Here is a 21,743-nt window from a genome sequence, read left to right as displayed (position 1 = left end):
TGACCAAATAAATAATTGTTCAATTTTTCATAAATTTGGCTATCGATTTGATCATTTATAACAGACAGCCTGTTCAGAAGAGGGCCCAACAAAGTGCTGAGGGTGCAGAGATGAGGATCCTGCTCACAGGCACAGCAGACCCTGCCATGCCAGGCCGTGGGGCTGGGACATTGCTGCCTGAGGAGCTGGGCTGTGGGGCTGCCCCAGCACTCCCGAGGAGTGGATGCTGCAGGAGCAGTGGGGCTGCCTGGGATGTGCATCCCGTGCCTGCAGGCTCAGCCAGGCTCCTTAGTCCCGGGTTACACCCACAGGAGAGAGGGGATGAAGGGCCATTGCCTTCTTCCTTCTTCCTGTCACAGCAGGGACTGCTCTGAGATGTGAGACCCGCTCTCCTCATGTGAGACCTGCCTCTCTGCTCTATTCCAGGCCTGCAGCAGAAGTCAGGGTGGCTGCAGTCCCTGCTCATCTCTCCCCAAGCCTGGCTGGCTTGAGGTGGGGAGACATTGGGCTGGTGGCAGAGCAGGCACTTCTGTCATCCTGGGATGAGCTATGATGGAATCTCAGTTCCTTTATGGTGGTTTTCAAGATATAACCTATAGAACACTTCAAAACCCATGCAGAACTTGACCCATAATCCTTCCAAGAGTTAAAGCAGCAGCTGGGGCTGATATTTCTATCTTACATCAAATTATCCTGAGTAATTTATTTGGACGTGATGCTAAACGACTGTGCTAAAAGCAAGGAGAGGAGGTGGTTTGGGAATACAGCCTTCTTGGCAGAGGAGGCTGGTGTGTGATCAGACAGGAATCGTACCAGGAAATCCGAAGCCGAGTTCACCATCTGTTCCTGCAGCCCCGGAGCCGTCTGACCCTGCACAGGGGCTGGCAGCGAGGGGAGAGCCGGGCAGGGCTCAGCAGGGCTCAGCAGGGCCAGACTGCCACCTCCAGGCACTCGGGGCTCACAGAGCTCCCTGCTGATGGCACACAAACCAGCCGGGAAATGCTGCCCACAGGAGTTACTGAAAGCCTGGGGTAGTGCTGGTGTGAGTGGGAAAGAAAAGCTGTTTGACCAGGGAGAGACCAGCTCCCAGTGTGCAAGATGGGATGAAATCCTCTTGGGGGACGTTTAAGTAGGTGTGAAAATCCTGAGGTCCCTTTTGGTACAGGAAGGGGTTTATTTGCTGGTGTGTATGAGAGGATGCCCATCACCTCTCCTTGGATGGAAGACTTTGCCTCTGGACCAGCTCCAGGATCCTCTTCCCACGGGGTTTCCTGCTGAGCCAGTTTCTCTCAGCCATCAGGATCCTGGCCCCAGCCTGGCCAGATGGGAGTGCAGGAGGTCTGAAAACCTGGCTCTGTGTCCTGGAGAAGTGTCTCCAGTGATGGGCCTTTGCCAGGATGGCAATTCCCTGGCAATTTCTTTAAAAATGACACAACTGTGCCTCACCTTCCTGAGGCTGTGAGCAGGGTGATGCCCTGGGTGATGCTCACAGGCTTTGGCAGTGATGCTGTAGTAGCCAGGCCCCTCCCCACACAAAGCCATGCACAGCAGCCTGGCTGAGTGTCCCTGCCCAGGGAAGGAGCCAGGCACCAGCATCATCCACCCTTCCAAAGGTTTGCTCTAAGGAATGTAAGAAAGTCTTGCACGTTTTGCACAATGTGGGCAGTGGCTTTATTAATAACTGAGATACAGCAGTGAAATGTGTGTGTGTCCTCAGTGAACAGTAACAGTTCCAGCATGCCCAGGCTGTCCCACTGTGCACAGTGGCAGCCCTGGACCACGAGCAAGGGGTGATACAGCTGCTGCCCCTGTCTGCATGATGTGATGGGGCTCTGAGCAGAGCCTGCACAGGTGTGTGCACTGCACAGGCACCTGGAGGGGTGGGATGAGGTGACCTTCAGAGATTCCATCTAACCATATTTATCACAGAATGGTTTGGGTTGGAAGGACTTGAAAGCCCCTGTTCCCCACCACGTGCCATGGGCAGGGAGGGACACCTTCCGTAATTCCAGGCTGCTCCAAGCCCTGTCCAGCCTGGCCTTGGACACTTCCAGGGATGGGGCAGCCACAGGAGAAGGGTCTGGAGAGAGTCAGGGTAATAGTGATGGGAGATGTAAATGCAGACATGGGATAGGTGAAGGGGAATGCAGAGCACAGGACTTGTAAGCTCAGCCTCAGCACAGGGGCACTGAGCAGGAGCAGCTTGTCCAGCTGGGGCCTGTGCTGCTGTGAAGGGCACCAGAGAGAGCAGTGGGAGGGGGCCTGTGGGGAAGGAAGCTCTGGATGGGCTGGCAGGATAACCTGGCAGTGTGCAGGGCCAGGACAGAGCCCTGGGCTGGCCTTTCCCCATGGCTGGGCTGGGGAGCAGAGCTGGGGGCAGTGAACAGTCACGCTGTCTGTCCTTGAAGTGTGGCAAAGGCTGGGAGCACAAGAGGAGGCAGGGACAGCTTTAGAGCCAACCCCACCCTGCGCTGTGGGGCCCTTTTGCTTTTAGAGGGCATTTCCTGAAAATGGGGCTTTCTTTGTCCTGCAGCTCATCTGCTGGTAAATCCTTCTCTGAAGGGCAGCTGGAGCACAGCTAAACACCTTCAGGAAGAGTTTTGCAAGCAGACCTACAATATACTTCAGCTCAGACTTCAGGAGATGAGAGCTGAGGTTTTACTGGTTTGGTTTTTTGGTGTTAATTTTTGTTCTTTCTAAAAAAATAAAAAACTGCATCTCCAGAAGAAGGTAAGGCTGAGTCTAGGGAAACCTGTAAGACACCCCTGAGGTTGAGAGCAGCCTTTGCACATGAGGTACCTTGTTCTTGCATCATGTCCTGCATGAGATGCTCCTACATAGGATGACTCTGGTTTTGGGGTGTCCTCTTCCAGCCCACAGCACCCCCTCTGGGAGCCTGCAAACATCCTCCAGGCTGTTCCCTGCAGGCCCATCCCATGGATGCTTCTGCTTAGCAGGGAGGCATCCTTCACTTGTGGGAGGCTTTCTGGAGCAGGGGGGTGGTGACTGGCTGAGATCTCGGTGCTGGTCCCCCTGAAGCAGCTGGGGTGTCCCCTGTCCTCACTGCAATAGTGACAGCTCTGCGCAGCCCAGTGACAGTAACAGGCAAGGAGATGGATCACGGAAAGAGGGATTTTTATTGTCCAGGGGGAAGCACACACTCTGAACATAAAAGGGAAACCCTGCCCCACCATCCCCACAGCCAGGTGCAGCGCAGGGACCCCACACTGCAGGATCTGACTCATGAACCACCTGCAAAGGGGCCATCTGGCAGCTCCCAGCCTCAGATCCTGCAGCCCACCTGGCTGGGGCTGCCCAGCAAACCCCAAGGACACAGGTGTGGCACTGCTCTGGCCTCTGCTCTCACAGGTGTCCATGACAGAGTCCCAAATGTTGGGAAGAGAGGACAGGGCCAGCACCAGCCCCCTGTGCTGCAGGGCTTGGCTGAGCTTCATCACACGCTGGCTGTGGGGAGGGAGTGTGCCAGGGCTGAGTGCAGGATGCAGGGTGCAATACAAATGAAACAACACATTGCATCTGTCCCCCTCACAAAAAGCTTCCATAGGAAGAAGTAAAATACCCACCATAGTCAGAGAATCCATCAGCACACAAGTGCTCTGCATGGACAGCCAAGCCAGCCCCGGACAGGCTGGTTTAGCCAGGATTATTGCAGCTGAGAAATGGCTTTAACCCACCCCCCACCCCCTGTGCCCCTGTGGCCTGGCAGGAGCAGCCCCCAGGCCACATCCCACAGCACCTGCACTGGAGTGCTGCTGGGTTTGCTGTGCCGTGGCAAGGACAGGCTGCTGTGGTCAGGCTGGACCCTGCAGGGACTGAGGCTCCTCCCCAGTGTCCCTCCCCTCCTGTCACCCCCAGCCATGCTCCCAGCAGGTGTTTTTTGCTGTGAGATCAGCCCCACAACTGAGGCTTCTGTGCTTTGAGACCATTTTGTGTACCTAACATCCTACTTCAGTAAAACAGCTCCCAAACCCATAGAAAATTGTATTTACACCAAAAGGAAACTCCCAGCCCACAGCCTGCCCCACTCCCCCGTTCATGTGCAGCTCTGCACCCAGCTCAGCCTCCTGGACCAGCTCCACACATCTCTGGAGGCCACTGCTCAGCACCAGGCAAGCTCAGCCAGAGAGATGCTCCTGTGGAGGACAGACCACTCTCCCAGGGTCACCAGCAAGGAGATCCTGTGCCCAGAGCCTCTGTCCCCAGCACAGGATGCTGTGATTGCAGCTGGAAACACGGCCAGGACCCCTCCTCTGCAGGTGATGAGCAGCCCTGGGCACTGGCAGCCAGGTGATGGCACAGCTCCTGGGCCTCTCTAGGACAGTGTAAGAACAAAGCAGAGCTGTTTCTCTGTCCCTCTATCATGTGACATGGGAGCACACTCTGCCTTTCCTCTCTCTTCTGGGGGAGGCCAGGACGATTCTGCTGGCAAAGAAACCTGAGCTTGTGGCCCTAGAAAATATGCCTGGGCTGCCTGGAGGGCTGTGCTGGATCCATGGAGTAGTGCTGGTGGCTTGAAAAGGTGGAGAGTGTCCTGCAGCACTCCAGGGCTTCTTGAGTCTCCAGGCAGAAGGCCCTGGACAACTCTCCTCCCAGCTGGGCAGGATGGTCTGAGGGCAGAGCCAGGTGCTCCTGGCACTGCCACCTTGTTTTCTGTGCCCTGGCCTCCTGCTCTCGGTGGAGGTGGGCCATGGAGTCACCTTCAGGCAGGTGCAGTTGGGGAGGCCCAGGCTGGAGCGTGCTGGGAGGTGCAGGGAGCAGGGCAGGCCCTGCTGTGTGCAGGGTGCAGATCCTGCTCAGTTCAGAGATCCCAGGAGCTGCCTGATCCACAGGAGCTGTGTGCCACGGCAAGCCCAGCCCACCGCTCCTGCTTATTGCTGATGTGGCTGATGCTCCTGCACCTGCAGGAGAAGGTCCATCCCACTGGGTGAAGGGGTTGTCTCCAGTCCTGCACAGCTGTGGGGACACCCCCAGTCCCACAGGGAAATGGCAGAATCATGATGTGCCTGCTTGGAAGGCTGCTCCCCCCTTCCCCTGGGGGAAGGATGCAGCAGGACCCCCAAGGTATCTGGAACACCACATTTCCACCAATGCTGAAATCACAGAGATGCTGGCAGGGCTCCAGCTGCTGGCGCCCCTGTTCCTGCTCACCACCCTGCAGCCCCTTTGCCAGGGTGAGTGTTAAGGAGTGCCTGATGCAGCTCTGCAGAGCTTTTGGTCAGAGATGCCTCCTGGGGCCGTTTGTGTTCAGCAGCTGGGATCTCATGGCCTGGATGCTGCTCAAGATCTTTTTCTGGTGGCCCATCATGGTGATGCCCAGACTCCGAACATCCCTGGAGAACAAAGACACTGTCAAAGACACCTGAGCCAGGCCCCAGGGAGACAACTGCACCATGGAGCAGCCTGTGCCTGGATCTGCTCCACCTGCACATCAGCACAAGGCTGGTCCTGCCCAGGGTCCATGGGCATTCTCCCAGGGACAGACAGACTGCCATTCTCTTGGACATGTCCTCCTGTGACAGCCCTGTGGGAGCAGGAGCAGCATCACTCCTGACAGGCTCACAGGTGACAAGATCAATGCTGTGAAATTGGATTCAGTTTTAGTGAGATGCCCTCAGATAACCCAGTCAGAAGGATGGATGATGAGCCTTCCCCATTCAAAAGATTCTCTGATGTGCATGACAAACAAGGATCACTATCAGCTCAATCCCAGAGCAAAGGGCTCATGTACAGCCCTGACCAATGCACATGACAACTCTCTGTATCTCTCTGCCTTCCCTTTCACTGCCACAGGAACCCCTGTCCAGCAGCTCCCTGCCTTCAGAGGCTGAACAGGCTGTCACTCCTGGTAACAGCAAGGGATGAGAGATGTAAGCAGATATAAGGGCAGGAGCTGGCATAATTGCCTTCTTTTCTGGTACTGCTTGGATGCTCCACTTGGAAACTCCCTAGACAGGTGGGAAATCAAGCTCCTTACAGCAGGAGGGTGATGAGACAGATCTTCTCCAGCTCTATCTACTTAACCCACCCTTGGTAACGTGTGAATGACCTTCCAGTGATGTCTCACTCCTGGCTGCACTTAGCAGGGAGCCAGTCCTGTGCACGGGGGTCTGACAAAGCTCCAAGGTAATGCCCAGCTAAGGTTGTTTCCCAGTGATCCTGGAGAAGCTGTGCAGAATAGCACAGCCACACTCTAGTCCAGAGGTGCCTTTTGCAGGGAAAACAAAGATGAGAAGCACAAGAAGACAGAAACCCCCTGCCTGACCCTGCTCTGACCAGGAGGCTGGGTGAGCAACCCAACCTGGAGCACCTTGCAACCTGAATTACCTCCTATGGCCCTATAGTGACATTGGAGAGCCACCACAGAGCACTGGAGGTGACTTGGAGCTCACAGCCTCTCAGTACAACTCACACACCTTCCCTCAAAGCTCAGTGCAGCCTTGGACGTTGTCCCAGGTCTCACCACCCTGTGCCTGGAGATACCTCTCCAGCCCCAGGGACCAACCAGGCCGAGCCAGCAGAGGCAGGAGGTCACTGTTTGGGGCTGGGGAGTTGCTGTGGGCCTGGGCACACCCAGACAGCACTGCTTGCTCCCTGCTACTCACTCGAGGTTCATGTGCATCACCATGCCCAGGGAGGAGTAGCCAGCCATGGCGAAGTTGTCACGGTAGTGCCCCAGGCGGATGGAGTCCAGCCAGTCCTCCACAGTCAGGCAGCTGCTCAGGTCCAGGAGACCCCTGTCCAGGCGTGTCTGGGTGAACCTGGGAGCAGAACAGAAGGGGTTAGATGAGAAACGTTGGTCCAAGGTGAGCAGGCTGTAGGGCCACCTGAATGCAGCTATGTAATCAGGAAAGCATTAAGGTTGGAAAAGCCCTCCAACATCATCAACTCCAACTGCTGACTCAGCACTGCAAGGGCTGCCACTAAACCATGTCCCCAAGTGCCACATCCACACCTCCAGGGGCGATGACTTCACCACTGCCCAGGGCAGCCTGTGCCAGGACCTGACCAGCCTTTGTGTGAAAAAATTTTCCCTAATATCAAACCTAAACCTCCTGTGGCACAACTTGAGGCCATTTTCTCTTTTCCTGTCCTCATTTCCCAGACCAGAGGCCAACTGCTGCCTGGCTGACCCCTCCTGTTGGGGAGTTGTGGAGAGCCAGAAGGTCCAAGCTGAGCCCCTCCCAGCTCCCTCAGTCTGGAGCCAGGGTGCTCCAGACCCTTCCCCAGCTCTGAACACACTCTATCCCTCCATTTTTGTCTTGTCATGAAGAGCCCAGAACTGACCCCAGGATTCAAGGTGGGGCCTCACCAGTGCCCAGCACAGGGGGGCAATCACTGCCCTGGTCCTGCTGGCCACATTACTCCAGATGCCATTGTTCTCCTGCCCACGTGGGCACACAGCTGTGACACAGTTGATCTGCAGATCGTGCAGAGCAGGACAGAGAGAGCCCTAGCAGGCAGGTAAAGTCAGGGATGCTGCTGCATGGGCACTGCTGCACTTCCTTGGCCTTGGCATGGGGATGCCGTGGTGGGAGCAAGGGGATGAAGTGCAGAAGTTTCTCCCTACTCACCACAGCCTCTGTCCACGGGCCCTGTGCACATCCATGCTCCCAAGGGCAGCCACTGGTGCTACAGCCAGTCAGAACTGCAGCCCACATGCTCTGAGCAGGATCAGGTCATTGGGCCCTGCTCACACAGGCGCCTGGGAGCCCTCACCTGTTGATGGTGCCTGTGCACTTGAGGCTGTCGGGGTTGCGGATCAGCTTGTCCAGGATGCCCACAATGTGGGAGAAGCGAGGCCGCTCGCTGCGCTCCTTCTGCCAGCAGTCCAGCATCAGCTGGTGCAGGGGGCTGGGGCAGCCCATGGGCGCAGGCAGGCGGTAGCCCTCCTCCACTGAGGTGATGACCTGCAAGGAAGCCACAGCTGCAGTGGGGCTGCACCCCATCCCACTCCAGCCCCACCGATGGGAAGGTCCATGGAAGCTGCTGGGGCCGTGGGATGGGAAGCAGAGGGATGTGCACAAGCTCCATGCTAAACAAGTGAGTGGCTGCCTGCAGGCTCTGTGCAGAGCTGGCAGCGGGCTGGACTGCAGCAGACCGCATAGAATTGTCTAAGACCCCGTGGAGGGCTGAGACTTAACAGTAGGAATTGCTGAGTCATGATGAGACAGCAAAATAAACTCCTGTCTTCTGCCTCTCAGACCCCAGCTTATCTCTGTAACCCCATAGATCACTTTCCCCTAACCCTTACTATTGGGCAAGTTTGGATCCCCCTTTACCCTATAAAAAGGGGCTGTTTTAGCCCGTTCAGGAGAAGAAGAGCTGTTGCTGGAACAGACCCCTCAATAAACCATCGCTGTGGAACCACCAAGACCTCTCCTTCTCTTCTCTCTCATCTGCTTCTCCCCATAGCCCTCTGGCACCTTAGCAAGCAAGCTAAGAGCTGAAATCATAAGAGAGCTGATAATCATCTAAAGAGCTGAAATCCACTGAGCTTGCTTAAGGCAGCAGTGGCTACGAGCAGCCTGGGCATTTGGGCACTCTGTATCCAAGAGGGACTGAGCTATAGGGATAGGCCTGCCTTGCTTGGGGGCAAAGCCTGCTCTGCAGGCAGGGGAGACCTTTACTGGACATCACACACACACAGGAAATCAGTGCTATGACAACGGAGTTGTTTAGTGGTCCAGTGGCCTAAAATATTGCAGCTTCCCTCCAGCAGACAAGCCATGAGGGCTGCACTCACACTCAGTTTTTCTACAGCTGGGGTGTGGCACTGGTCAGCAAGGCTGGAGGAAATGCTGCTTGAAGAAATTTTGTGGAGGAGGTAGTGTAAGCCACTGCATTGATGCCCTACTGTCACCAAAGCCACCACAAAATAAAAAAAAAAAAATAGGAAGCGAGGGGGCTCCCAGCACAGGGGGACATTTGTAGTACTTATAGGTAAAAAAAGGAGTCCTGTGGTTCTGCAGAGCCAAAATATTCATTTTACTGCCTCCTCTTGAAAATTTTGCCCTCAGGTTGTGGTCAGGATTATAACCTACATTTTCCTTCAGATTTTATGCTACTCTTGAGGTGAGAATGGTTTCACACAACTCAGACAAGTCCAAAGCCTCCAGCTGGGTGGTGCTAGGCTGAGGCTCTCAGCAGCCTCATTCGGACAGTGGAAGGGATGGATGCCCATCAGTGGAACTGGCAGGCTGGTCCAGTGGGGCTGCAATGATCCTAGGAAGCCCTGACCCCTCCCAGGGACTGGGAAATGTGGCACAACATGAGCTGGCTCTCTCCAGCCAGCAGAAAGGCAGGATTGCAGACAGCCACAGAGCACACAGCCAGTGTGGCAGCGATCTCCCTGCCTCTATCTGTATCTGAGGAACTTAAGTCAGTGTCCCCAGAATGAGGCAGGATTGGGAAGGGCCAGCAGGTAGGTCCATATATGAGCTCTGGTCACTCCTGGGTGCCACGGGGCTGCAAAGGCAAAGGCTGTGCAGTGCAGGGATGGAGTGCTGTCGGCACAGAGGGGACATGCACCCTGTGCACAGCCCTGGGGGATGTTTAGAGAGGCAAGAGCCGATCCTTGGGCCCTGCTGCCAGCCCCAGGCTGGCTGGGAGGGCAGGAGGGGCAGCTGGCAGCACTCACGTCGCGGTTGGTCATGTTCCAGTAGGGCCGCTCGCCGTAGGCCAGCACCTCCCACATGACGATGCCGTAGCTCCACACGTCGCTGGCCGAGGAGAACTTGCGGTACGCGATGGCCTCGGGAGCCGTCCAGCGGATCGGGATCTTCCCCCCCTGGAAAAGGAGCGACAGTGGGGGCTCAGAGCGGGCAGGGCTCAGCATCCCGAGCTCTTCAGCTGGGACAGCTCTTGGACAAGCTGGGGTGGCATCTTCTAAAAAGGACTGAGGAGGGAATCTGCCCAAAAGAAGCCCAGAGGGGTATGTGAAGGACGACTTCAAGGTGTTTCCAGCAGAGCAAGGAGAACACTGTGCTCTTTTACAAGGTCTTCATGCACAATTTGGTTCCCCGGTGCTCAAGAGACAAGGAATTCAAAGTGATGAAGAGGAGCCCTGGGCTAGCAGAGCACACAAGCACAGAGCTGACTCTGTGTGCAAGCAGAGAGCCTGATCTGAGCAGACAGGGAGAGTGATGGGATGTGCTCCCTGTCCTTCCCTGCTTTGACAGGCGAGGACTGAAAAGGCAGATGCATTCAATTCAAGGACCATGCTGACAAAAATCGGCAATATATGGACTAAGAATGCTTTTAAGTTGGAAATGCGGTTGCCAGCCATCTGAAGAGGAAAGGTGCAGCGTAGGGGATATTGGGTGGGCTTCCAGAGCCCCGGGACAGGAATGGTGTGCCACCACCATTGAGGGACACCTGTTAGGGAGAGCTGCCTCTACCCAGCTGAGTCCTGCCTGCTCAGGCACATGCCTTGATAAGAACTGAGGATGAACAATGTGTCTTTTGGGAGAGTTCCTTGGGTGAAGCAATATCCTGAGCATGTTGAAGACAACACAGGAGGAATACAAGTTTCTGAACACAAAAGAAACCGCATTTGTGGGGTACCCTGACTGAGACCTCACCAGAGATCTGACTCTGGCACTGCATCCTTGGGGTTTAGCTCTGCCCACACTATGCACTATCCAATCTTCCTCCAGAGCAACCACCTCTGGTGGGTTTCACTGCACCAAGGTACCTCAAAGCACCAGAAACCAAGCAGCAGGAACCTTGCCCAAAGTGAAATTATCTGGAATGACATGCGGTTTCCTGAGATACCAGAAGGAGCAGATGAATGCATGGACACACACACAGAGGGAGCCCCTCTGGCTCAGCTTCTCCACTTTGCTGAAGCCAAGCAAAGACCATGAAAGGCCACGTTCTTTAGACTGGGCCATGGTGCACTCATCCCTCAGAGCTACAGCTGCTCTGGGACATGCTCAGCATCAGCCACCCCAAAGGAGCCTGAAGCTCTTTCTGCTTCTTAGTCTTGGTCCTTCTGAGAAATGATGCTCAGACTCCTCTGCTACAGCGCCAAACTGGCCTCCATCAGGAACAGTCTGTCTACCAGATGTGTTCCAGGGGAGCACACTAATTCTTTTCATGGCTAGAGAAGAGTAAAGAGAGCTTGATTTATTTAACATATTCTATGTATTTCATGAAAATGTATTTCATTTTGCTCCTAATGACCTCCCATGGAGGAGGACATCAAGAAACAGAGCTGCCAGGTTGGCCAGAAAAATCTCAACAGGGCTTCACAGACAAAAGTGTCCTGCATGAAATAAAACCACAGGTTGCAAAATCAATTCCCACCTTTCCCACATCCATGAATGAGGCACAGTCACATGGAAAAACCAGTGTGTGGCCATAGTGTTGAAGGGTAGACCAGAACACCCCCCTATGGATCGAGGGCTCTAGGACAACTGTGGAGTGGATGGAGCTACAGAGCCTAGGGAAGGACTCCAGTGGGCACACAGAGGCCACACACACCCATGGGAGCAGTTGGCTGGGGATGTTTGATAACTCCCTGTCCTGCCGTCCTGCTGCTCCTTGTTCACTGCACACTCAGTTCTGGGATGTCCCTGTGCGAAGGACACTGCTTTAAGGCTCAGGAGCTCTTTGGGTTTGAACTGTTGGCTCAGATATCAGCAGGAAGTGACACTGCCATTCCTGCCCTACCTATTCTCACTTGAGAATCTCTGACTTTTCCATGTGTCTGGGGCAGCAACCAGCAGCAGGGACCAGCTCTGTGAGCCACCCACCGTGGTGGTGTAGGCAGCGTCGGGGTCGTCCTCCAGGATGCGGGAGAGGCCGAAGTCAGACACCTTGCACACCAGGTTGCTGTTGACCAGGATGTTGCGGGCAGCCAGGTCCCGGTGCACATAGCCCAGGTCAGACAGGTACCTCATGCCTGCCCCAATGCCCCGCAGCATCCCCACCAGCTGGCTGATGGTGAATTGCCCGTCGTGTTTCTGGAAAGGAAATAACCCAGAGTTCGCTTGTGGTGCTCACCACCATCCTGTTGGTGCTCCTGTCATTAAACCAGACCCCAGTGCCTCTCATCTTTGGCTTTGCACATCCTCTGACCCCACTGCCTCCTGCTTGTGCCCCTGCCCACTTCCTGCCCTCGCAGTGCCTGTGACACGTGCTCAGCTTTTGCAGTGTCACTTCAGGGAGCCAGACACAATGCCTGGAGCCTGTGTCTGCTGGAGAGGTGAGGGCCCAGCACCCACAGCTCTCTCTAAAACAGGGGTTTCACTGGCTCTGAGGCTGAGGAGCAGGAACCAACCCCAGGGGATGTGCAGTGAATGTAAATACAAACTCACTCCTTACCCTGAGGAAGGTGTCTAGTGAGCCGTTCTCCATGTATTCAGTAACAATCATTACCAATTTGCCTGCAGAAGACAAGGGAGGTCAAGTTAGCAGAGAAGTCACCTTCCTCCAAGAAGCCCAGTGCCAGGTTTTCACTTGGAGAGACATGAATTCAGGTCTGTGGGTCTTCTGCAGCCCCTCAGACTGGTGTCACCCCTGCAGTGGGCAGGACTGGCCCAATGATGGGGATGTGGCAACAACCCAGACAGGTATCCCTCCCTCCAGGTGCTATTGACATGGCTAGGTCAGTTTTGTTACCCTGCTGAAATTTGCATGCCATTAGTGTGAGCCTTTGCATCAGAATGTGCCTTTTTGGAGGAAGACTTCAAATTATGATTCAGTACAGGCAGCCTTTAAAATAAATGCCTTTGAGTAGGACATCTCCCAAACCAACAATGATCTGGAGCACGCTGCAGAGCACGGTGTGGAACTGCCATGGGGAACTTTGTTCTGGAAGAGAAGGCAAGGGGATGGCTGTCCCAGGTAAATGAACAAATCTGAAAAGCCACTGGGGCAGTGAAGGCTGGAGTGCACCCAAAGTGAGCCCTGACCCACATCTCCCAGGCTGCCCACAGGGAGATGCATCCCAGCTCTGCTCTGCCATACACTCCCTCCCCTGCCAGCCACGTACTCCTGGTGACCACCCCCTCCAGGTGGATGACGTTGGGGTGGTCGAACTGTGCCATGATGCTGGCCTCGCTCAGGAAGTCCCGTCTCTGCTTCTCCGTGTAGCCAGCCTTCAGTGCTTTGATGGCCACGGGAATCTCCCTCTTCCCTGGCAGCTTCAAGCGGCCGTAGCACACCTCTCCAGACTCCCCTGCAAGGCAAGGGAAAGCGGGAGCATGGAGAGCTCCTCAGCTTCTCGTGCTCACCCACCAACGCCATGAATCATCCAGCCTGTCAGCATACTCACAGCATGCCTCAGTCCCTCTGGGTTTCAGTCTGGATTTCAATCCCCTCCAACCCCTCCAGGATTCAATCCTCTGAAAGGATTGATAAGCTCTTGTTTCTAGCTCAGGAAGGGTGGGAACATCTGAAACCACCTCTCTCTGGTGCCTGTCACTGAAGGCAATGGGCCAAGGGCAGTGATTACAGTGGCATCATTCCTATGGGTTCGGCCCTCAGGGTGCTGCTGGTGAAGTTCCAGCTCCAGCTATGCACTGTGTTTCTCAAAAAGTCCCTGTTCCTATGCAAAATTCCCTTTTGTTCTGAAAATGTGCCATTTTGCTTGCAATTTCATTTGCATCTCGTCACCCAGGTTTTTTCATGGGTGCATGCTGGGACACCCATGGGGACAGGCTGAGCCATCTGCTGTGTCAGCCTGAGCCACCAGTCCCACACCTGCTGACGAGCAAGCCCCCGCACCAGGCTGCTCCAAAGGGTTTATTTCACTCCCGCAAACCCCCACTCTGTCCAAGGTTTTGATCTCCAGCAGATGAAGCCCTGCTGAGCATGGCTCTGATCCCAGTGGGCCAGGAGCACAGCTCAGCCTCAGAGCATGGATTTCCCTGAGCAGACACCAAGCAAAGGGGCAGCTGGGCATCAGCACTCACCAGACCCGATGACCTTCTCAATCTTGATCCGGGAGGCCTCTATTTCACGGGTGAACTCATGCACAGCTTGGCAGGGGTCCTCGTATGTGTGGGGGTCCACATAGAACTTGGACTCGGGGAACTTCACTGCCGGGTTGCAAAGTGGAGAGAGGAGATCAGCACTCTCAGGCAGCCCTGCTGGGAGGAGGGACACCAGCCACAGGGCAGAGGGTGGGCAGGGGCAGGGCAGGCTGAGGAGCCATGGAGATGCAGCACAAGGAACCCTAAGTCACGCTTTGGTGCAGCAGGGTCCCCAGAGCAGTTCAGGGCCTGGCTGCCCAGGTGTTCTCCACATGATTGTCCCACTCCCCCACTCCTGCCCCTGGCCTGCTGCTCTCTGGGATGATCCTGCTGCACTCTCAGTGCACAGTGGTCAACATTTCAAACCCCATTACCAGAATGCCCCTGGGATCAGATCACTCAAGTCTCCTAAGACAGGTTCCCAGAAGGAGGCAAGATACAAAACCCTTCCCCCTGGAAACCACAGCTCTGTCAGGGGGTAACAGTCCATCTCTGTCCATCCATGGGGCTGGAGTTCTTCCCAGAGAGTGTCCTACCTTGCCCATTCTGATAATGCATCTTCTCCTCATCAGAGTCCTGGAAAGCCTTGCTGTACCCACAGTGCCTGCCACAGGAGGACAAGGGTCAGAAGAGAAGCCCCCATCCGTCACCCCCACAAGCATTCCAAAAGCAGGGTGGAAGGCAGTGCATGCTGGGCCTGTAGGCAGGCAGAGAAAACACTTGGCCATCCACCAGCTGCATCCCTGCATCTCACTGCACTGACACTTGGGCGCTCTCCAGGTGCTCTCCAAGGCTTGGCAGTGCTAAAAGCAAGTGTGCTCCACGTGCCTAGCTCAGTATGCTCATACAAAGCACACAGTCTCCCTTGGATCTGTTTGCTGTAGAAAAGATCTCTCCACCCCTGACCTACCCACCAGTCCATCCAGTCAGCTCTTGTACTGGTAGTAGTTCTGGTACTGGTATTGCTATTGCTCGTGCTACTGACATTCCGTATATCATATATTATAACGTACACACTGATTTATTACTATTCAGCCTGCTGGCATGAGGAGAAGATCTGAAGACTGGCTCTGCCTCAGGGAAAGTGGTGACCCTTAAAAGAAGTCTCTTGGCTGCTTATTAACCCTGGACCTATAGATGCTCTGGACAAACTGAAAGGAGAAAAGTTGTGCCCAAGTTCTCCCCTCCCTCCTGTCCCTGCTGGAGACCTCCAGGAAGCCTCACTAGCCTTGACAAAACTCTTACCTCTTCTTGCAGATCAGAACCAGCAGCAAGGTGACAAGGCCAGTGATGAGTGACAGACAGATCCAGACAATCGTCATCGTGTCGTACCGGAGAGACACTGGAAAAAGCAGGGTAGGAAGGGACTGGGCTGGAATTCACTGCTGAGCTCAGGCACATACCCACCCCATGGTCATCAAAGACAAAGCCTTGGGCTGGCAATGTGGTAATGGTCTTCAAAGATGAAGCACTGTCCCACCTATTCCCAGTTTTGAGCCTCTCCCAGTGTACAGGGACTGTTTACATGTGGGGAAATCAAGGAGAGATCTGAGAAAGCCATGGTGACACAGCAAACCAGTACAGAGAGGAGACTGGAGCCTCAGGACCTCTCCAGGTCTTCCCTGCCCTAACTGTTCCATCCTTCCTCCCTCTTCTTTCTAATGTATAAGCATAGAATCACAGAATCATTAAGGTTGGAAAAGACCTCTAGGATCATTGAGTGCAACCATTAACCAGCATGGCCAAGGCCATCACTTAAACATGTCCCCAGGTGCCATATCAACAGATTGAGTGAGCACTTCCAGGCATGGTGACTCTACCACTGTCCTGGGCAGGCTGTTCCAGTATCTTCTTTCAGTGAAGAAATATTTCCTATTGTCCAACCTGAACGCCGTTTCAACTTGAGTCTGTTTCCTCTTGTTCCAAACATGTCAGGAATGTAACCTGTAGCAATCCTTGCAAGCTGAAACACTGGGGGGATGTGCCTTCAGGTCCCCTCCCTGTGTGGCAGAGGAACAGTGGCCATGGAGAAGTATAGGGGCCTGAGTAAATGTATGTATTGCAGTAAAAGATCTCTGTATTGTATAAGTGACCCTGCCCCAATTCTAGTTATTGTAAATGGGCTGCAGGTGTGATGCCCTTAATTGGGCGGCAGCTGCAGACCGTGGAGGTAGCTGGGATAAAAGGAGGTGGGGCAGCCAGGGAGAGCTGGAGAGGAGCCCTGACTGAAAAGCAACAACAATGCTGCTGTGAAGAGTTGTGTGTGAGAAAACCAGCCTGAGAAGGTATGGGACTCTAGAAATATGAATACAACAAGTGGTGACCCCGACGTGATAGAAGATAGGACAGCCAAGAGCTGGGACTCTAGAAATGTAAATACAACAGAGAAAGGCATCAACAGGCCCCAGGCTCCCTGCCCTACACTTCCCACACCCCACATTTCCACACACTCACCTGGCTTCCCTGTTTCCACCTCCACAGTCTGACTGAACCTCCCGCAGCCGGCAGAGGTGCGAGCCCGCACCTGGAAAACGTAGCGGGTTGCAGGCTTGAGCCCAGAGATGGTGGCAGTGGTGCTCTTGGATTTCAGAGTTGAGTAGCTCTGCATTTCCTTGTCCTGGAGAAAATCAACAACAAAACTTTCTCTGCATTAGCATGGCAACCACGTGGTCTTCCAAAGAAGCCCTTGTGCAAGGCTGGCTGATAGCAGGGGGCTCCCTGAGAAACAAGCTCAGTGTTACCTTCTCATAGTACTTGATCTCATACTCCAGGATGATGCCGTTGGGCTGGTCCGGCTCTTGCCACAGCAAGGTGACACTGTTCTGGCCTGTGCTCTCCTGATGCACCACCACCACCTGTGATGGGGCTGGGGACCAGACAGGGGGTTAGGTGCCTGCTGAGGGGGGCAGCAGGAGATAGCAACAGAGAAGGGTGGAACCAGAGCCCCAGGCAGGACCCCAGGCTTAAACCAGGTTCCTGGTTTAATTAAAGCCATGTGGAGATGAGGGCTGTGATAGGGATTGCAAACAGGCTTTTCCTTGTTTTGGCTGCATCAGTCTCTTTCCCATGGAGTAAGGCAGCTCTGAGAAGATGAGAGAGGATGGAATTGTCCCAGCACAGGCAGGAGGGGACATGGGTGATTTGTTGTCATCTGGAGCCAGAAAGGAGAAGGACCAGTGTGGTTGCAGGTCATGGAGAGTGTGGAGGCTGCTGGGCCTACACAAAAAGGGTCCATTACAGTTCCTTGGGTGGAGAGACCCTAAGTCAGAAAAATCTCTGCTCAAGGCAACTGAGCAAAGCCTCTCCCAGGCTGCTTTGCTGTGTATGCAAATACGCCCCAGTTCTACCTCCCTGGTTGGCCCGTTGGCCTCTCCACCCCTTTTTCCTTATATGTATATGCCCTAGAGTGTTCTCCCTTCCCTGCTGACCATTGACCCCCTATGGCCACAGTGTCCTGCCCCCTTTACCCTATTGGCTGCCACCCCTTGTCCTGCCTCCGTACTGCCCTGAGCCCTCAGCCCATTGGCCCTGATGCTCTGCTCTGCCTCCCTCATATTTAAACCTGGACCCTTCACTGTTCTTTTATCTTTGTCCCTGGACCGTTTCATGCATGGCTGGAATAAATCTCCTCCTCAGAGCTCTATACAAAGACCCTTTCCACTTCTTTGTCATTGGTGATTCTACAAGAGCTACCTGAAGTGTGTGCTGCAGTGACTGTGTGTGTGTGTGCTGCAGTGATGGTGTGTGACTGTGTGTGTGGGTGTGTGTGTGCATGTGTGCTGGCGTGACTCTATGTGTGTGTGCTGGAGTGACTGTGTGTGTGTGCTGCAGTGATTGTGTGTGTGTGCATGCTGGAGTGACTGTGTGTGTGTGCTGCAATGATTGTGTGTGTGTGCTGGAGGGACTGTGTGTGCGTGTGCCTGTGCCTGTGACTCTGTGTGTGTGCTGCAGTGACTGTTTGTGTGACTGTGCATGTGACAGTGTGTGTGTGTGTGCTGGAGTGACTCAGTGTGTGTGTGTGACTGTGTGTGTGTGCTGCAATGCTTGTGTGACTGTGCCTGTGATGGTGTGTGTGTGCTGCAGTGACTGTGTGTGTGCTGCAATGATTGTGTGTGTGTGTGTGTGCTGGAGTGACTGTGTGTGTGCTGCAGTGATGGTGTTTGTGTGCTGGAGTGATTGTGTGTGTGTGTGCGCTGGAGGGACTCAGTGTGTGTATGTGCCTGTGACTGTGTGTGTGTGCTGGAGGGACTGTGTGTGTGCTGCAATGATTGTGTGTGTGTGTGTGTGCTGGAGTGACTGTGTGTGTGCTGCAGTGATGGTGTTTGTGTGCTGAAGTGATTGTGTGTGTGTGCTGGAGGGACTGTGTGTGCATGTGCCTGTGACTGTGTGTGTGTGTGCTGCAATGGTTGTGTGTGTGTGACTGTGCCTGTGACGGTGTGTGTGTGTGCTGGAGTGACTCTGTGTGTGTGTGCCTGTGCCACCGAGCGAGCAGCTCCATTACTGGAGACCTTTCTGGAAGGTCGGGCACCGCTGCCTCTCGCGCCACTGGCAACGGGCCAGCGGCTCACAACAGGAGATCCCTACTGCACAGTCCCCTCTTGTTCTACCTGTGGTAAAGAGAGAAGGGCAGAGGAAGAGGGAAAGGGAAAATGCTAAGTGTGGTCAGGGTCTGAGCAGCAGTCTAAAAGTGCCTGGGGGTGCTCTGCTGCCCTGAGATATTTGTCATCTTCCCAGTCCTGAGCTGGGAGCCTGTGAATCTGTTCTTGTACCTGTAGGCATGCCTGAACTGTAGCTGTCACAGTTGAAGGAACCAACTTACCAGCCTCTTTTCCTACTGGGAAAATAACCACTGGGAGTTCCCCAGAGTGTGGTGGGTGCTGTGATGGCCGGGTGCAGCCATAGGGTCTGACTCATGGGAAGGTTTCGGGCCCCACTTGTGAGCTTCATTGTCAGGTGAAAAATGGGATGTGGCAGCTCTGGGGAAGACAGAGCTGCAGTGGCCATGGCTGCAGTGCAGGGGTGTCACCAGAGCAGCACAGAGACCAAAAGAGGCCACAGGGACTGCAGCAGCAATTTTAGCTCATTGGGGATGGCTCCTCTGAGAAGCAGAAAATGCTGCTGGTACAGAGCACCCTGCACCAGATGGGGAGATGGGACAGGGTGGAGTGGTGCGAATCAGTTAAACTGCAGGAGCACGGGCAATGCCTTTCCTCCAAACAGCCCAGGGAATCTGTGCTGCACTGCCTCAGCCATTGGGGCTGGGGGCAAGGGTAACAGCAGCCAGGAGGTTCCCTCATGCAGTGTTGGGGTCCCTCAGCCACCTGGAGGGCAGGGGGCTCTGTCACATGCAGCAGCTGGAGCACAGAAGCTGAACTACTAAATTCCCAACCCCGCTGCTTTCACAGCACCTGCTCAGAATCCATTTTGCAGCTGAATGGTCAAAATAGGAATACTCAGCACTTCCTGAGAGCATATCCGTCTGAGACATCAGGCTGAGGCAGCTCATCAGCACTTGGAGGGATTGTGAGGGATCAAGCCAGCAGGACTGAGCCATTTCCACATGCTGCAGAAGTGCTACAGGCTGGCATTAGTGACAAAGGGACCTGTTCTCATGCCAGCCATGAACTAACCAGCAAGGCTCCCAAGTTTCTCCCACTGGTACCCCTGCCATGAGACCAGAAGGGGCTCAGCATCACGGGAAGTTCTTGTGGGCTCATTTCAAACTGGGAGGACTGACAAGGAGAGTCAGTCCCTGCCCTGATCTTTCTGCTCACAGTGTGCTCCATGGAAAAATGCCACGGAACAAAGTCCTGTCCTACCTGGGCTACAGCACTGCTCAGAGGAATTTCCTGAGGAAAGATCATTTTGCAGTGAGGGATTTGCAAAGGTGAGACATGCATGGCATTGGTGTAAGATAAGAGCAAAGTATGAACTGCTGCATGGCCCTTTAGGAAGGGACAAAAGGCTGGAGGATCAGCCTGAAACAGTCATACTCCCCTTAGTGTTCCTGTCAATAAACAAGTGTTCTCTGTGTACCCTGTCTCTTGCAGAAATGGAGCCACCAACAGTGTCTGCAAGCTGAAGTGAGGGGAATGGAGAAGGGAAAAGGATCCCATGAAGCAGTAGCAGAGTAGGGTGAGAGTTACCTTGGGCAGCAATTTATCCCCAGCCCATTCCAGTTCCCTGAACCCACCTCCAGCAGCATAAAAGACATGGGTCCCATTTCTCGGCTGTCCCAAGCCCATCACCAAACCAGCCCTTCCCTGCTGGAGCAGGTTCTGGCTCTTGCAGACACTGCCTGGAGCAATGCTGGAGAAACATCAGCATCACCCGCGCAGGCCGGGTCTGGGGGTGGGTCTGCTCCTCCTACCTGCCTGGTTTGTCGTGATGTTGGCCACCGCGGCTCTCCGGGACTCCAGGCTGAGGTCGGAGACGCCGTTGACGGCCTCCACCCAGAAGGAGTAGTTGGTGTGTGCCAGCAGGTTGGTGACGGTGAGCGCTCCCTGCACCAGGCGCATCTGCTGCGGCACGAAGCGGATGCTGCTGCCGCAGGCCTCGCACGGCCCCGCGGCGCCCGCGCAGCGCCGGCACCGCACGTTGTACACGACGTCCGCACGGCCGCCCTTGTCCAGCGGCGGGCCCCACTCCAGCGTCACCGAGGTGCCATTCACGCTGGAGATCAGGTTCACCGGAGCAGAGGGCGGCCCTGCAAGACAGGCGGGGATTCAGGCAGGGCGAGGGCTGCTGGAGCATTGGAAACGGTGGAGCGTGGGACCAATGGATTTCGGAACCCAGGACATTCCTCTGGCTGCCCTGGAGGACTCCAGACCCTGGCAGGGGCTCAGAGACCTTGGCACGGGGTCAAAGACACCTGTGCCTTGTATTTTAGCACATGGAAAAAACTCCCAACTTTGTATGAAGATGTACAAGCCACAAGAGTTTGAGTAGAATGATAGTGAATTTACCACAGGGTGGAAAAGTAGAATTTTGGCGTTTTTAGAAAGGGAGTTCAAGAGGCAAGATGGAGGAATCTGAGTGTGTTCTGTCTTTTTCTTTCTTCTTCCTAGCCTCCATCTTCTGCTGTGATGGTGGCACTTTTTGATTGGTTTAGAGTAGAGACAGACTGTCTAACATAGGTGATAGGTATTGGAAAATTATTGTAAATAAAGTACATGTAGTTTTTTGGATAAAAAGATAACACCGGCCTGAGGGCAGTCAGTGTGCCTCAACCCGACCTGCCAGACAGTCTTCAGCAGGTCAGAAAAAGAATGTTATAGATAAGGAAAACTAAACAACCTTGAGAACGAGAGCCAAGGAATCCTGTCTTCTTCTTTGGTCTCAGGGCTGGGAAAAAGAGACTTTCTGACACCTCGGGGTCATCTCGACACCAGAGACCCCGTCAAATGGAGATGTGCCTTGGGCAGCAGGACCTGAGCTCACAAACACTGCTGCAAGGGACAGAGAACTGCCCAGAGCAGCGAATGTGCTGGACACGAGACAGCAAAGACACAGGCAGGGCACAGGGTGAAATGCCCTGGAGGTAAAACAGTCAGGATCAGGATGCCAAATGCCAGACAGTAAGAGCTGCTGTTAGCTCTGGGGGAAGCAGGAAGCAATGGTGAGGCATGAAGTTTTTTGGGAAGAGCCACAGTTGATGAGCTGGATATGCTCACCTAAAGGGAAAGGTGAAGTCACGTTTCCTTGGCAGATTAATAAACTTGGGTGGATATTCCTTAGGGAAAC

General features: G+C 54.5%; 1 protein-coding gene across 2 annotated transcripts in view; it reads right to left on the bottom strand.

Moving 5' to 3' along the window:
• Positions 1-5,236: 5,236 nt before the first annotated feature.
• The window catches only part of EPHA8 (EPH receptor A8), a 54,094-nt gene continuing 37,587 nt past the window's right edge, over positions 5,237-21,743 (bottom strand). Inside the window, exons 5-17 of one of the 2 annotated variants that reach the window (XM_058818800.1) lie at positions 20,371-20,706; positions 16,742-16,866; positions 16,455-16,617; positions 15,246-15,342; positions 14,537-14,604; positions 13,941-14,117; positions 13,019-13,204; positions 12,349-12,410; positions 11,778-11,987; positions 9,659-9,808; positions 7,738-7,928; positions 6,624-6,779; positions 5,237-5,351 (exon numbers count right to left, since the gene is read on the bottom strand). In XM_058818800.1, coding sequence (XP_058674783.1) covers positions 5,237-5,351; positions 6,624-6,779; positions 7,738-7,928; positions 9,659-9,808; positions 11,778-11,987; positions 12,349-12,410; positions 13,019-13,204; positions 13,941-14,117; positions 14,537-14,604; positions 15,246-15,342; positions 16,455-16,617; positions 16,742-16,866; positions 20,371-20,706 — 2,036 coding nt within the window. The remainder of the gene's footprint in view (positions 5,352-6,623; positions 6,780-7,737; positions 7,929-9,658; positions 9,809-11,777; positions 11,988-12,348; positions 12,411-13,018; positions 13,205-13,940; positions 14,118-14,536; positions 14,605-15,245; positions 15,343-16,454; positions 16,618-16,741; positions 16,867-20,370; positions 20,707-21,743) is intronic. The other variant, XM_058818801.1, reaches the window with a different exon arrangement.

Source organism: Ammospiza caudacuta, chromosome 22 (genome assembly GCF_027887145.1).
Source record: "Ammospiza caudacuta isolate bAmmCau1 chromosome 22, bAmmCau1.pri, whole genome shotgun sequence".
Lineage (NCBI taxonomy): Eukaryota > Metazoa > Chordata > Aves > Passeriformes > Passerellidae > Ammospiza > Ammospiza caudacuta.
This window is presented reverse-complemented; position numbering and strand designations above follow the sequence as displayed.